We start from the raw sequence: 17,847 nt of genomic DNA on the forward strand, positions 1-17,847 counted from the left end.
ACACTTTCACATAAAACCGTTCTGTGGAAGAGTGCCGTTACGACGAAAATAAACAGAGTAAAAATAAAAGGAAAATATTTAACTGAAGCTGTTTTCTACTCCGTACAAGCTTTAGTCATGGAATCGGGATAAAACATAGAAAGGCGATGTATACTTTGGAAAATATTTTATGTAAAAAGAGATTTGACAATGAACACAGTTTAATGGATTTTAAATTCAAGGATTTTTAGTGCATATGCTTTTTATTATATAAAATGTAATAAGGAATGTAAACTTTTTTTATTAACCCTTTGTTTCCTGAAAACTTTTACAATCAAAAATTGAGGTAAAAATTAAATAATCTTACTCTATTGGGTTCCTAAAAGACAAAAAAGTGAAAAATATTATTTTTTTTTATTTTTTTTTTAATAGGCTATGGTTTTGACATGATACCACTAGGAAACTAGAGATTTTTCTCAAATAAAAAAAATCTGATAACTAAATAATAATAATATGAAAGATAGGTTACTAAAATAATAACTAGATAATAAGATAAAACGTAGGTTACTTTTGATGATACAATGAAAAACAGTTCTTTTTTCGGAAAGGCACAATCCAACCTTACATGTCGCACACTCCCACCTGGTTCTGTGAGGATCCTTACTAGTGCTATAAAAAGCACATCGTCTAGATGTCCCGTGTTGTGGCATATGCAAACATTGGTCAAAGCGTTTCTCATAAGGCACAATTTTTTTGAAATGTTTCGCTGTGACTGTAGGAGAAGCAACCCTACTTCTTGACGGTTAACTACCACTGGCGCCGATTAACCCTAAAGCTACTTCTTCTTCTTCTTCAAGTGCCATCTCCGCGGCGGAGGTCGGCAATCATCATAGCTATTCGGACTTTTGAGACGGCTGCTCTGAAAAGTTCATTTGATGTACATCCGTACCAATCTCTCAGGTTGCGCAGCCATGACATTCTACGCCTCCCTATGCTTCTCTTTCCTTGGATCTTTCCCTGCATAATCAGTTGGAGTAAGGTGTATTTTTTCCACGTGTAATATGCCCGAGATATTCTAATTTTCTTGTTTTTATTGAATTTAAAATTTCCATTTCTTTGTTCATCCTTCCCAGAACCTCTTTGTTTGTGACGTGTTCTGTCCATGATATTTTCAGAATTCTTCTGTACACCCACAGCTCAAATGATTTCAGTTTTTTCATTGATGTCGCATTCAAGGTCCAAGATTCCATTCCATAAAATAAAGTCGAAAAAACATAGCACCTCGCCAACCTAACTCTTAGTTCCAGTTTTAAATCCCTGGTACATAGAACTCTTCTCATTTTGTTGAAATTTGCTCTAGCCTTTTCTATTCTTATTTTTATCTCCTGATTGTAATCATTTGTGGAGTTAATCATTATTCCCAGGTATGCATATTTGTCCAGTTGTTCGACGTTGGTTTCGTTTATTAGAAGATTCTCGTTATTTCTTTGAGTTTTCGATATTCTCATAAATTTTGTCTTCTTGACATTCATTGTTAGATCATACTCTTTTCCATACTCTGCTATTCTGGTCACCAATCTCTGAAGATCTTCAATGTTTTCGGCTAAGATCACAGTGTCGTCCGCATATCTAATGTTGTTAATGGGGACTCCATTTACCTTTATTCCAGCTGTTTCACCCTCAAGAGCTTTTTTCAGGACCTCTTCGGAGTAGGCATTGAAAAGAATTGGCGACAATACGCATCCCTGCCTTACTCCACATCTAATTTAAATTTCTTCTTACAGCTGTTCGTTAACACGTACTTTTGCTCGCTGTTTATAGTATAAATTTGATATGATCATGAGATCGTTATAGTCAATCTTCTTTGATTTCAGGACATTCATTAAATGTTTATGTCGTACTTTATCGAATGCTTTATTATAGTCAATAAAACATGCGTATATATCTTGATTGACGTCCAGGCATCTTTGTATTAGTATATTAAGTGAAAAAAGAGCTTCACGTGTTCCTAGGCCTTTGCGAAAACCAAATTGTGTATTATTAACGTCTATGTCAAGTTTGTGATATATTCGGTTATGGATGACTTTAAGTAGTAACTTTAGCGTATGAGACATTAAGCTAATGGTGCGGTAATCGCTGCATTCTCTTGCGTTTTTCTTTTTAGGGAGACAAATAAAAATAGATGTTAACCACTCTTTGGGTAATACGCCTGAACTATAAATTTGGTTCAAGAGTGTCACTAAAACATCAATGTGCTTCTCATCTAGAATTTTTAGGATTTCTATAGGAAGCATATCAGGTCCAGGGCTTTTCCCGCTCTTCATTGTTTTTAATGCGTGCAATATTTCTTCTTTTGTAATATATGGACCTATTTCTTCTGACGTAAGTTCTATGTGCTTCAGATCTCCTCTTTCATCATCGAACAATTAATCGATATATTCTGCCCATCTTTGTATTTTCTCGTCCGTATGTGTTATAGCAGTACCGTGTCTATCCAGAATTGCACAAGTGGGATTTCGTTTTCTTAGTCCTGCCAGTTCTTTGACTTTCTTGTGTAGGTTAAACAGATCATATTTATTTTGATGGTCTTCGATCTCTTTGCATTGCTCTTCAAAGTATTTTTCAGAAATACTATATTTATTTATACTACATTTATCATGAAGCTACAGATAACAAAAAATTTTAGGTTTAAAACCGTGCATTTTGCTTTTTGTTTGAAGAGAATAAAAGAATTCACGACACATATATCTACGAAATGCCACAAAATCCGATGCCACCATTTTTTTGATTTGCGGTTAATCTCATACACAGATTTCAGCATATCTGTTTTGTCAACATTGCCCATATGCTGGTTATATTCTTTGACCATCGTTGGACAGGCCACGACTTGTGAATTTCCATCTTTTTGTTTGCGGGAAACAGTTGCTTCTTCTAAAGGGTTTTGATGATTCCCCAAAAAATGGACTATTTTTCGGTCTCTCCACTTTACAAACACCAGTCCGTCGTTGCTGACTCTCCAGTCTGATTGTCCCCGGATTTGTAGTTCTTTGTCAGATGCTAAGTATTTTGGAATATCTTTTCGGTTAGTCTTGACAGTACCGCACACATAAATACATTCTGCTTGAAGTTTTTTTTGTAAGGGCACAGAGTTGAAAAATTTATCAAAGAAAACGTGATACCCTTTTGCCACCAAATCTCGAGTCAAGTCTAATATAACTCTTTGGCCCAAATCTTTTTCAGGTTGATCATTAGTTTTTCCAACATATATCTGAAATTGGCAAACGTATCCATTCTCGTCAGATTGAATCCAAACTTTATAACCCCTCTTGATGGGTTTTAGAGGCATAAATTGCTTTAGACAACTGCGGCCCTTGAAACGAATCATAGATTCATCTATCGATTGATGTTTTGAAGGGCCATATGAAGAACGAAACGTTTCAGATAAAGTATCCAATAAAGGACGAATTTTATACAACTTGTCATAATTTGGCGAGTTGCGACCAGGCATCACCGAATTATCTGCTAAATGCACGTTTCCTAGATGCCAAGCAAACCGATCTCTAGACATAGCTGAGCTAATGTAGTGATCTCGTAGTTCCTCTCTAGATGACCAGTAATCGACATAATTGGGCAACCTTTTGATTCCCATCAACATATTGATTGCAATTAAAATTTTAATTTCTTTGGCAGAAGTTGGTGTGAATGAAGAGTCTCCACCACGTTTCTGAAGAGCGTAGAGGTTTGTTTCAAATACAATTTTGTCAATAGGATTTCCGGGAAATAAGTGTAAAAAAATCTACTGGCCTCTCCATATGATCTGGAATTTTAGGACCGATTTTTTCAGTAAACTGCTTCATGTTAGTAATGCAAGATGCCGTTGACTTAGTCCAGGTTCTTCTTTGTTCTATATCCCTCAAAATAGCAGGTGGAACATCGTCCTCGTCGTCCGAAAAGGCTTCATCACCAAGAATATTCTCTGAATTGTCGCCTCTTGAAGGTTGGTCTGGCTGATCTTCAAATAATATTGGCATATTCGCAATGTCAAGCAAATCCTCTTCCTCACTACTCGATTCATCTGACTCGCTATCTGAAGGAATATTCTCTAATAATGTGAATAGATCACCCGACGACATATTGTTTAGCTGTCTGAATGAATATACTTTTTTTTTCTGAAATAAAAAATAAGTACTTAGGTACATATCTAGTTTCCTAGTGGTTTCAGGATGAAACCGGCATTTTATATCATCAATATACTGATTGTAAATTGAATACTTTTAGTAATAGGAAGTATTAATCATAGATACAAATGTTTCTAATATTGTATATAAAAAATAAAGTTACCTGCTAAAGCGAAATAATATAAAAAAAACACCAAAGTCGCTTATACCACCAGCACAGTTCAAAACACGGGTTATTACCAACTAATAATTGAATAACGAGAAAGTAGATGGCGATGCGCGATACATTTTATAGTAGGAGGAGCCTTATACGTCATATAACGTGAGCGGTTTCAGGAAAATACCACTGAGAACGTAGCATAAAATTTATTTGTATGTGGTTTCACAGTGAAACCACTAGAAAACAAATGGTTAAATTAACAATGCACCTAATCCTAGGACTAACCACTACGTTATATTTAACCTAATCTGCTGCTTTATTGCCTAGATATTCCTAATGGTTCATCTCATCTTAGAATTTAATAATCATTGTTGCACACTTGACTGTTAGTTGCGGCAAAGTTTACTGCCCGAATGTTAACTGGCATTTATACAGGTCGACAGAAATACATATCTAAAACCAGCAAGATCAGACCGATCAAGAACTTTGGTTACGCAACGTTGTCAGATCAATCGAGTTTCAAAGTTTTTTTGGTTTTTTATTTTGGTACTTGTTTCATAGTAAAATTAATGACAATTCTATAATACCAAGAGAAATCATACGATTTCCTACAAGTCGAACTCCTACCTTTTCTCGTTTTGTTATTAGATGGCGTTGTTACGTCTGTAAATGGTTATTTCGATAATTATTGGTCTACGACTGGATAGATTGTGTTTTGATTCAGAGCAGTGGCAGTGCAGTTGCACCGAAGAATAAAATAAAACGCAAACTTCAAGAAATACAAAGACTAACCTCAGAGTCTTGGATAAAAACCAACTGACTACTGCCAGAGAGAAGTACAGTTAAATTTTTGTATGAACCAAATACGCGATTCCAAGGCAAACCAAACATAAAGATCTATATAATCACGTAAATACAACAATAAAAAGTTAATTATAGTATGCTATAAAAATTAAATATATTGGCTTAAAAATTTAGACATATCCAGGAAAAAAATATAAATATAAAGAAATATTGAGTAACAACAATTATATTTATTTATATTTTATAAAAAGCGGGCGAAATGAAAGAATATTTAAATTTTAAAATCTCATAGCATACTCTAATTAAGATTTTTCTTAATAAATCATTTATTTTTTGTTGATATTCGCGAATTGCCCATTTAAGACTATAGTCAAATGGTAATTATGTTACAAGGAGATATCAAAGTTATGTAATATTATGATGTAGAAAAGAATTTTTAATAATGTAGACAATACTCCACTGCTCTATGTTGTTATTTTTATCAAATATATACATTACAATTGTTTAGAAGATAATATGGGCTATTATTTATTTTGTGAATAAGTATAAAACAACAACTTGATATAATTTTTTACAAAATGTTTATTGAAGTTATACTTCTATACGCGCGCTCCACGTTGGAAATTTGTATGGGAGTGAATCTGTGAAATCATTACATATGTAAGATAGTGAGTAAGAGAGAGAAAGAAGATATATTTTCTCTCTCTTCCTCTCTCGAATATAAAAATGTTCCTTTTATATATATAATTTAATATTATATATTATATAAAGATATATATACATATAATATTATACATATAATAAAATATTTATTAATATTATTATTCATATGATATGTTTTGTATTATTTATTAAATGTTCATAATTATATTAGTCTTTTGTATTTCAAAATAATAATCTCAATAAATCACTGTATGACCCAGAACTGTCAATTTTGAAATACGTTTGTGTCATGTCCGCGGTAGTATAGTAGTCAGTATCCCCGCCTGTCACGCAGGAGACCGGGGTTCGATTCCCAGTCGGGGAGGACTTTTTATAAATATTATTACATTATTGTCATTTTTAAAACTTATGAATATTGCATTTTAATTTGTATTGTATTATTATATGGAATTATATTGCACTGAATTGTAGAGTATTTTTTTTATGTATATTATTGTCATTTTTAAATACTTATGAATATTGCAGTTTAATTTGTCTTGTATTATTATATTAATAACAAAATAAACAATGAATTTTACTGCAGAGTATGTGTAAAAAAATGTTTGCAGTCAACTCCTTTCATACATATATGAAAATAAAAATATATATTTTCATCAAAATATTGATTCAATCCTTCATTGTTAGTAAGTTGTTATTAATTCTGTTTCTTTTTCTGCTATGTCTTACCCATAGAATTACATATGTAATGATTGTGCAGATTGACTCCCAAATAAATTTGTAACGGCGAATGCGTGGTTAGAAGTGTAACTTCTACCGGCAGTCCCACTGGACTGCCACACTCGTTTCTTTTTATTGTGTTATTAAATATGCAGTAGTTATTATTAAATAATGATGCCTTTATTAAATTCCAAACGATTTAAGTACAGTGCAAATTTACGATTACGCTTGAAAGAACATTCTTAATTTTACTTAACAATAAAACTCTTTTATGAGAACAAAATTAACCAATAAATAATAAAAAAAGTAAATTGTAACTATAAATAATCAAGCAGTATGATTCTCAAACTATTTCCTGGTAGCATGTTACATAGATAAATATATGATATTTAGTGAAAATAAACAAATATGATGGTAATTAAAATTACACGTTTTCCAAACTTTCAGAATAAGATTTCTGAGCTTACAGAACTAAGATTCTGGGTTAGTAACGTGCGCAGTTATTAAGTTAAAAAATGCTGGAATAAAATCAAATCGTCAGAAAATGCAAAACATACACCAATGTAATAATAAACAATAAACCTTTTAGCCCAGAAGTGAAAGAACGTGCAGAACAAAAAAAAAGCTATTTGTTATAAAAAACTGCCGATGCACAGTAACAACGTGCCATCTACAGAAAAATCAGAAACAGAATAAACAGACATCTACGGCAAACAAATGAACGTATGGAAGATTCTACAAATCAGGCAAAACCAGTAAATAAATTTGTATAAACGAAATTCCTGACCATCATGTGAAAGGACCAAGGATCACAGGTTACTAATAATTGCGCTAGAAGCAAAACCAGCTGGAAAGCGACCATCAAAAATATGGAGAGACAGCTGATAGCTTACCTCTTAAGAAATACTTTAGCAACAAAATTAACATGATTGGATTTGGGTTTAGAGTTTTGAAGTTTAGAAGGAAAAGCAAATATACAAATGAAACAAATAAAAAGCTTTTATATTAATAAAGCGATGGCAAAAACCAAATGTGGCAAAGTACAAAGAAGGCAACAAGCGTGACAAATAATTTAATCATTTCACGAAAAAACCAAAATAAAATAGAGATGAACTGGTTCAATAAAAAGTGTAATAGTGTGCTTACCTAATGTTACGAGGATCAAAGAAGCAAAATGAGAAAGATATGTAGACAAAAGTAAAGGGAATAGAACAAAATAATATTACAGTAGATGTAAGAAAAATTACAGAAAAAAGAAATATATTTTTTATTCCAAAACGAGCAGATTGGTGAATACTAAGATGAAAATAAAAAAGGCAGATCCCCCATAGATTGTTAATAATGTAAAAATGATTCAGAGCAGAACGTACAAGCCACAGTTAAAGCTAAACCTGCAGTTTATAGATTTCAAACAAGCTTACGATTCTGTAATAAGAAGGCTTCTGTACCATGTGCTTAAAGTAATTCCGGAAAAGATGATTAGACTAGTAAAAATGATCTCAATGATGACAATAGAGTAAGGATAAAAGGAAGTCTAACAGGAAAATTTAAAATAAGAAGGGTACTAAGAAATCTTAGGAAAAAAACTTCATTCTTGGAAAATTGACCCTTGTATAGCATCTTCTAGGCTCTAGCTCTTTACTTAGTGAACGAGGACATTAATAACGTAACATCTATTAATTCTATCTAAATCTAAAGATAAGTTGCAGAGAATCTGCCTAAGACAATTAAAAGATATTCTGGTTTTTTTAATATTTTTTAGTAGTTTTTATTTTGTAGCTGTGATCCCAGGTGTCCTTAATACGAAGGTTGCTTTTTAGTTTTGTATATAGCCATAAAGACAAAAAAACATTTAGACTTAAAGTTCTTTATTGATTTTCAAACTATCCCTCCAAGATAGGTACACTTTTACATAAGTACAAACCAATTGGTAAAACAGTTATTTCAGTCTTAATACCTGTAAAATTACTTTGTAGGAGTTTGTAGGAGTTTCGCCATAACTTTTGGTGAATAAACGGTTATATACTAATCAGAAGTAACCGTTCTTTGATCTTCTAAAGCATAGGTTGCCGTTTATAAAAAGTTGCGACCATTTTCTTTGACACAGTTCGAGAATGGATCACTTTCATTAGTTTTTTCTCATCGTGAAACACCACATAGCGGATTGGCGTTTATCTTCCGGTTCGTAGATGTAAATCCAAGATTCATCATTACTAACAATACTATAAAGGTTTTTTGAGCTTTCTTTGTTGAATCGTTTTAATGTTTTTTGACACCAATTGACGCGAGCTGCTTTTTGCTCTTCTATGACCAAGTGAGGGATTCAACAGAAAATCAGCTGTGTAACAACCAGTTCTTTACGTATGATCTCTTGGATCAAACTCTTTGAAATGCCCAAAGATGCCTATCTCTCATGGTATATTACACGGCGGTCATTCTTAGATAGCTGACGAATCGCATCAATATTTTGCTGTGTGATTGCTGTTTTGGGTGGACGTGGCTGAGACTGGAGCAACCACGTGGAAAGTCGCAATATCAGCAAGAAATAGTTGACTGAAGTGATATTTTATTCCTAAATACATTAACCTTTTCAGTGACTAACTGCTGTTGGGATGATCCTTTTCGAAAACTGTAAAATATTATTGCTCAAAAAAATGTTTTTAGCTAAGATCCATTTTTCGACCGACTTGTTAATTCCAAAAATTTACTGTATCTACACGACTTGTTTTATTGCAATGAAACTCTTGATTAATGTCAAAAAAAATGAGGTTACATTTGTGTCGAAAGGTTTTATTGGTGGCTGCCTCTAAGCAGCTATACCTAGGCAAAATTAAAAAGGCGAACTTCGTATTGCAACCCAGATAGCATATTTTCTCTACTCTTTGGATCGTACTCTTAACATGTTTGTACAACATTCTTTATCGTCCCTTGGAACTCCTGTACACCATCTCCCAGCAATAATGCGCAATAGTAGCAATAAGATTTTGGCCATCGAACTTCACTGCATCCTAAAATACCTATGTTCAAGCTTGTCTTTTCTTTTTTGGATAATATTTGCCGCCTTGCCTGCTTGTTACATGCTTCGAATGCCTTTTCACTTTTAGAACCTTATTAGCTAACTGGGGGATTCTTACACCTCTACTCACTTAAGGGATGCCTGGGACTGAGGGCTGTTTCTTTTTTTTGGGATGCCTGGGATTTTCAGGCATTGTGGTGTCCTTATTGTTTTCATCTATTTCCCATAAAATAAATTTCTTTAAAAATCAAAACAAACATAGATTCTAAGAGAGTCTCTGGATTGGATCCACTGCAAAAATATTAATACTCTAAGGTGAATTTGTTGTCAACTCGACTAATATTATTAATGCGCCATGCAGAATGCCATACGTGCCTAAGTTGTAAAAAGAAACAGAAGTTATTATGGTATCCAACCAGGATAAACTCCTCTAAGAAGTTAGATCGTAGTGGTTCATCTCTTTATTGCCTGATATCTTCAAACTCCACGAAAAATTACTTAGTGATGACCAACGACTGATACAACATGTGTACATTAAAGTTATCTATAAAAAAAATAATTTAAATTAATCACTTTGTCACTATCAGAGTGACAATTATTTATCTAGACATCGTAAATACTCAACTGTTTGATATATTGTTATTTTTTGTCATTGTATTAGAAACCACTATTACTCAGAACTGAGATGTAAAATACGGTCGTATCACCAATTAAATTACGACCTTTACACAGATATCTTGGCCTTCCATTATTTTTGTAAATTTACACTGTATAGATACTTATATTTCATCGACACTGTAATTTTCACCAACATCTCAATACGAAACTCTCTCCAACAAAAGTATTTTTTTTTTCCGGAACAGCTACGTTTCCCGACAATACGGTGACGAGCGACTCCCGACAATGCCTTAAGGAATCCTCTCCAGGATCTATTACGTTCGACGTTTCCATAACAGGTAAGTGTGTACACTTCGCTTGGTTTTTGAGTTTTGTTAGAGTATAAGATGTGGGATGACAACTCTTCTAGCTTTGATTGTAAAGATGTTTTGAATAAAATGCATTAGAGCGGATGCAGAGGTTTTTGTGAGCTCTGCCGACACTGACAATATTTGGAACTTTATTTGGAACATCGTGTTATGTAAAGAAGTTTGCTATCTATTTTTACCGCTAAAACAAATACGGAGTATTAAAGCACATTTTAGAATTTTAATATGCCATGTATATTTCTCTAAGATTAAACTGATTGGGATCTTTGAAAGCATAACAGAAAGTTTTTTAGATATAGCAGTTTTGAAAAATACAAAAATGTTGTGAAATCTTACAATTTCTTACAGTTTACAATTTTTGAGAAAGTTTATTATTTTACCAATGTCTTCTATTAGCGCTTCTTTCAGATTGTGTTTTAATATTCGACATTTGTGGCAAATCGGCTGAGGGTCCTTAGAGATGATGCGTCCATGTGTAAATTGTGTATCACCTAGCCGCAGTCTATTGAGGACTACTTGGTCATGTGTCTGAGCTGGGAGTGGTAGTAAAGTAGAAATAACATCTGGCTTAATCATTTTTAGTTTTACTTCTCTTTGGCTTTATTTTTCTTGACAGGTTTTGTGAATGTAGGTTTTTATTAACGTTTTTTTGGTCTTTTGGTCTGAATATTATTATTGATGACGTACCAGTATTTTCTTTTCCAAAAATAGGAGAACCGGCAAACATCACTGAGGTCTCACTCTGCCTACTCCTCAGTGTCGAGTGACGGTTCTCGTATTTCTGGAGAACAAGATACTGGTACGTCACGAGTGAGGGGAATAGGTAGTTTGAGGCCCTAAACTCGAACGGCAACATATGCCTCTTGGTAATGGCTTCAAAATGGATGCCGAAACGTCGAGTTCTTTCCGAGAACTCCGAAACAAAATTAACGTAATTAATTATTTTTAAATAGGAATCGGCGAACTAAAATAAATTGCCAAGTACAAGTTTTTGAGTTACCTCGAAACGAGCTTATTTTCAAGAAGATACGACTCATAAATTGTTAAAAAATAATTTTGTATTATGTCCATTTAGACCTAAAAAATTTAAGTTTTGGATAATGGAAAGAATTATTCAAATTTTGTAGAAAATATTCAGTTTGCCGATGAGTATACATTTACCTGGTCAGGGATCAAAAATACCCTTAACTTGCATAAACGGAGAGAAAAGTCCGTATTTAATGAATAAAAGGTGCCACCAAAGACGATGGTCAATAAAAATTTGCACTGGATTATTAAATAATAGTATAATAGGTTCATTTAATCAACATTGTTCCTATCAGACTTATTTCAACTTCGTATTTTCATGTTTTAAATGAAAATTTATCACTGCCATTGATCCATCAAGTTCCATAAAATATATTGTATTGTTGATTTTATTATGTTAGATTTGAAGAAGTGGAACCGCACCACGGGCTCCTACATCGACAGATCTAAATCCTTTAGATTTTTTCTGTAGGAGTTTCTTAAAAGGTTTAGATATCTGGGAATAGATATAACTAGTTACGGGCATGTTGAAGAAGAAGTACGACAACAAAGCTTAGAAGCAAATAAAGCAGCGTAATCTCCTAATGACACAATCTGGAAGAACAAACCTCTAAGACAAGACACAAAAAAAAGAATCTATAAAGCAGCAATTAGACCCATATTAACATACACGGCGGAGACAAGACCTGACACATCTAGAACGAGACGACTACTAGAAATAACAGAGATGAAAATACTCCGACAAATATCAGGGAAAAGTCTGTTGGATACGGAGAGAAGCGAAAACATAAGAAGAGCATGTAATATATATAAAAGAATGGGTAACAAAACGAAAACAGGAGTGGAACGAATACATTAGTAGAATGGCAGAGGATAAGATAGTACGAATAGTATGAGTTAAGTCATCAAATGGACAAAGAAGTATTGGCAGACCAAGAAAAAGATGGTGCGATAATTTAAACAATTTAGGAGGCTAATATTAAAGAGGAAACAGGCTTTAAAACCTACATGCAAAAAGGAAGAAGAAGAAGAAGAGATTGTTAAAAGAAAAGATTTTCTTTAAACCTGTTGAAAGTCCGAAAAATGGAGAAGCTCGTATTCACGCTGCTGAGACATGGCGAGGCTTATGATTCAATAATAAATCAAACAAATGTTTACACTGAAGTAGGGGGCCATTTGTTTAAACAGATTTTAACACTTATTTCTTGTTTTATAACAATTATTAATTTTTAACAAAGTTTAAAGGTTGAATTTTAAATATTTGTTTTTTATCCGTAACTTTCTTCATATTCAGAAAGTACAGCCTCAATATTAAGACATTCTGTATATAGAGTATTAAGATATTCTTAGAATGAATAAATATATATATATATATATATATATATATATATATATATATATATATATATATATATCCATTCTAAGCCTCTTAGAAAAACTCAAAGGTCCACAAAAAACAAACCCTTCAAACATTGTTTTCGATTTAAAACGCCTCTACTGACCGCATAATAAGCTTTAACTCGATTAATCGAGCTACTCATGGACGGCTAAACACTAACAAAAAGGCGAGAACTTTTAGAACAAAGAAATGAAAACGTTACAGCTCAGCTGGAAACATTTATCATGAAATGTAAAAATAGTATATTAATTTCAGCGACACATTTTTATAGAAAAACCTTTTAGCTTACTTTTTTTTTTTCTTGGTCTGGTTGAATTTCAATCTGATATGCCAAATCTCTACAATTCTACAGGGCGTTAATGTGTATATGGCAAAAAGCAGAACATCGAATGTAAAAATATACGGGGTGTTCTATTAAAAAAAGATCAGTTTGGTCTACCCTGTTTATATGGGTAGCCTTGTATATTTAAACATATTTTCAAAAAATGGTCCCATCTATGCTTCAACTTTTACATGAATAATTTTTTCGTATTTCTTGCGACAAATGAGTAATTGGACTCACTCACACTAATGCTCCACCCTGTATATATATTATTCAAGGTGAATCACTACCAACCGGATGGAAGTTTATAGTCAAATGGTAATAATTTTAAAATTTTTGTCATTTTTATATTGTAATGTCTCTACTTTACAATTATTTTAAAATTTCTTTTCCTTAATTTTTATGTATTAGCGATATCTAGCAGGATACACCAAGTGTCATGTCAACCACTAGAGCAGATCTGACTTTTGGGTCGCTTGATGTAAAAGTCAGATGCCATGCAACCCTTTACGTACAATTTGGAAAAACAACTTTAAAACTTTTAGTACCATAATTTAGTGCTATATTTAGTACTATAATTTTAGTAATATGAAATATATGTTTGTAAAATTCAGCTACAAACCCTATTACTTAATAGCTTTATTCAATTATACCTCTGCTTAATAATGTTTATAGCTTGTTTCTATGTTTTACTGAAAGACCAAATAGAAATAATATCTTTAACAAAATGTTAAAGTTTTTCAGAGAAGCTAGTGATTACATTTCTCTAATGGGGTTTTCACAGAAATGAAAACTAAAATTCGCTTGGTGAACAATTTGTATTAGCACAGTCAGAAAGAGATATTTTTTGAATAAATCGAAAACATACATATATTAATAATATTAATAAATGGGTTTTTTAAACGGAAAACATTAGTGTATTTATGTAAGGTCAGTAGGGGTAATGGGGGACACTTACCTCAATTTCAAATATTTTAAGATATTTTGGGAACTATAAGTGTGATTAAATTTTTCGTATATTTTTATGTGATCGAGGAGAGATAATCCTTCAAGAAATTATGACTTTCAACATATATTTGCGTAACGCAAGTACTCTATAATTTTTTTTAAATCTTAAGTAAAATGTCCTCATTTGCCCCAATGTACATGGTAAATGAAGACTGCAATTTTTTCCCAATTTAACTCACCTTGAACAAATCCCCTTCGTTGGCTCAGTGAAGATGTTCGTTCAGTTGTAATGAAAACACCAAATAATAGTAGCAGAGTTTATTGATGAGACGTATACTATGGGTGTTGACCCAGGATTACTTTGAGTAGAGACTGATGAAGTTGATCGTTGAAGACTATCAAGTTTGTTGAGTGAATATTGATTGAATGCTTCTCTAGGCAAGAGATCTTAGTTTTATATAAATTTTAATTGGGTCAATATTTTCGCGGACCTCGCGTGATATGTGTATCTAATTTATGTAAATTGTTTAACTTTGTCAGCACTTTTGACTGATGTCTAAATTATATTATTGATAATTGACCAAATGTGTATGTAACCTAATTAACTACGTGTGTGTATTTAATAACAAATAAATTCATTCGGTCTACTGGGTGATAAAATTATACTGTCCAATTTCGGATATGAATTCTGAAGATTTGATATTGGACATACTGCGGAATCGGGCAATCTGGCCCAAGTGTCAATACTCAAAGTTTTATACTAATACATATAAGTATTACATAACATAGTAAAATTCAAACATGATAAATTATAAATAGTTTCAGAATAATCAATAATCTTCCAACCGTACCCTAGCTATCAATGTCCGACTATCTCTAGATTAAAATTAGGGCAATTGGATGAAAATGTGGAGAGTGGGATGTCAGCTTGTGAAGTCGACGGTACATTGTTGTGCCGATTGCTAACTAATACAGGTACTTCCTGTTCGTTAGTCTGAGTTTGTGGATTCCCTGAACGACATAGTCGTGCAACAGGACGGTACTTCCATATCGTGAGTATCCCAATTATTACCATTATAGTAATGTTCCCGGTGGCCACAAAATAATGCCAATTAGATTCGTGAATCGATCGCCACTGCGTATGCGTCATTTCTTGTTCCAGACTCTCCTCCTCAAGTAACACATGACGTAGCTCTCCTCCTGGTATGTCACGGTATGTGTTTAGAGGCGTGTTAAACCTGCGGGGTGTCCTCGCCACCAGTTGGGCCACGGGAGTGATTGGCGACTTCAGGTAACTCGTCACTGCTCTGTCCACCCCACTGCTAGTGGGGAGTAATGTAATAGTTTTCGTTTGGGCGATACAATTGGGTGAAAGCTTCAGGAATGTGATTCGTTCCAGTACTCTTTCGCTCCGATTTCCATCGCAAATAATGGATATGTGTATCGTGACTGGCGTGATAACTAGCCAGAGGTTGGGAGTACCCATCTTACTCCATTGAGCTGTCTGTATTGTTCTGGCTACCAGAGGCTATTCTTAGATCGCTCATAAATTTCTTCAAGTATGCAGTTTGGTTGGGTATCCATGTTTCTTATAGCCGTTGGTGAGCACGCTATCTGCGCCTTTGTCAACAGTAAGCACCTTTCTCTATCTTCCGCGGTCAATTCGAAGTAGTGCAGTGTGTTATAATCTACGACCTACGACGAAATCATAATTCAATCTTCGCTTATCCACTGCTGGACATAGATCTCCCTCATAATTTTCCATCTATTTAGATCTTGTGCCTCTTGCATCCAATTTCTATGACAACGTTTTAGATCGTCAGTCCAACGTGTTGGTGGACGACCTCTACTTCGGTAGGCATCATCTCTTGGTCTCCATTCCAGTATCCGCTTTGTCCATCTATTGTCTGTCATTCGAGCCACGTGACCTGCCCAGTTCCATTTTAGTGTTGCTACTCTCTCTACTGCATCAGCCACTCCTGTTCTTTGTCGTAGCTGGCGATTTGGGATCTTGTCTCGTAGTGAAACGCCCAACATAGCACGCTCCATCGCCCTTTGACACACACGGATCTTTTGAACTGTTCTCCTTGTCATGGTCAACGTTTCGGCACCGTAAGTTAACACTGGCAAAACACACTGATTAAACGTTTTTCTTTTAAGGCATATTGGTATATCAGACGATTTGAAAATATAGTACAGCTTGCCGAAGGCTGCCCAAGTTAGTCTTATACGACGGAGAAGCTCAACGGTTTGGTTATCTTTTCCTATGCGAATCTCATGATCTAGGTATTTATAGGCCCTTACCTGGTCTATGGATCTTGTTCCTACGCATATATCTTCGCTGACTACAAGATTTGTCATCATCTGGGTTTTAGATATATTTATTTTCAATCCCCCTTCTAGCGAGGAAAGGTAGAGCTGATTTAAAAGTTCTTTGGCCTCATCTATCCTATCAGCTATTAGTACAATATCATCTGCAAACCTTAGATGGCTAAGCTTTTCTCCGTTTATGTTTATGCCCTTGTCGGTCAGTTTTGCCCTACGACGAAATGTACGTTATTTATTAAATATACCTGTACTATTACACTTTCTTTTTTTATCGGAATGTGCAATTTAGCGAAATATGAGTTTGACTTTGCCTGCTGTGCTATTTTTTGTACTGAGGTAGGTCGAGATGTAATCAACACACTCTTATAATGATATATATATATATATATATATATATATATATATATATATATATATATATATATATATTGTTATCAAAATAAATGAAATTATTTGCTACATAATTATTTTAATTTTTCGAAATAAAGTATTTAATTGAAATTAAAAGCAAGCTATATGTATGAACGTTTCTTTTTTCAAATTGTCATACAAAATTACTGTTTAGTAAATTTTAGCTGTGAATGACGTTTATTTTTGTTTTATCAATTCTCTGTATTATTTAAATGGTATACATTCTAAAGTACATCATTATACGATTGATAGAGTGGAGATTGTTGTTCTAAATTGTTAAATTGTAATAAAAAAAAAACTTGTTACATTGTAAGATTGTAAAAGTTGGAAGATTTTGTAATTATTCTAAAACTTACGGTTTTTTTGTGTTCTTATACGTTGAGGATCCCTCGCTTCTGGTGGGTTCTGCAATCGGTCCTGTCCTTTGGCTGCTCTGCGGCTCTAGTATGGCTCTCGGCTTTGGTACTGCTCTCGGCTCTAATATGGCTCTCGGCTTTGGTACTGCTCTCGGCTCTAGTATGGCTCTCGGCTTTGGTACTGCTCTCGTTCTCCCGGGTCTAGTGGTCTCTCTCTGCTACTGAGGGTGTTGCTGGCGTGGACTGTATAGGCTCTCTCAAACTTCCTTGAAGTATTCTGTTTCTCGATAGGACCATAAACAAATGCCCTTCGTTGGCTCAGTGAAGATGTTCGTTCAGTTGTAATGGAAACACCAAATAATAATAGCAGAGTTTATTGATGAGACGTATACTATGGGTGTTGACCCGGGATTACTTTGAGTAGAGACTGATGAAGTTGATCGTTGAAGACTATCGAGTTTGTTGAGTGAATATTGATTGAATGCTTCTCTAGGCAAGAGATCTTAGTTTTATATAAATTTTAATTGGGTCAATATTGTATCTAATTTATGTAA

The 17,847-nt window shown here is 33.8% G+C and overlaps 1 protein-coding gene across 1 annotated transcript in view; it reads left to right on the forward strand.

Moving 5' to 3' along the window:
• The window catches only part of SLO2 (slowpoke 2), a 377,835-nt gene that overhangs the window by 272,192 nt on the left and 87,796 nt on the right, over window positions 1-17,847 (forward strand). The window contains exon 13 of the mRNA XM_072544101.1: window positions 10,381-10,473. Within this exon, the coding sequence (XP_072400202.1) occupies window positions 10,381-10,473 (93 nt within the window). The remainder of the gene's footprint in view (window positions 1-10,380; window positions 10,474-17,847) is intronic.

The sequence above is a fragment of the Diabrotica undecimpunctata genome, chromosome 9 (assembly GCF_040954645.1).
Source record: "Diabrotica undecimpunctata isolate CICGRU chromosome 9, icDiaUnde3, whole genome shotgun sequence".
NCBI lineage: Eukaryota > Metazoa > Arthropoda > Insecta > Coleoptera > Chrysomelidae > Diabrotica > Diabrotica undecimpunctata.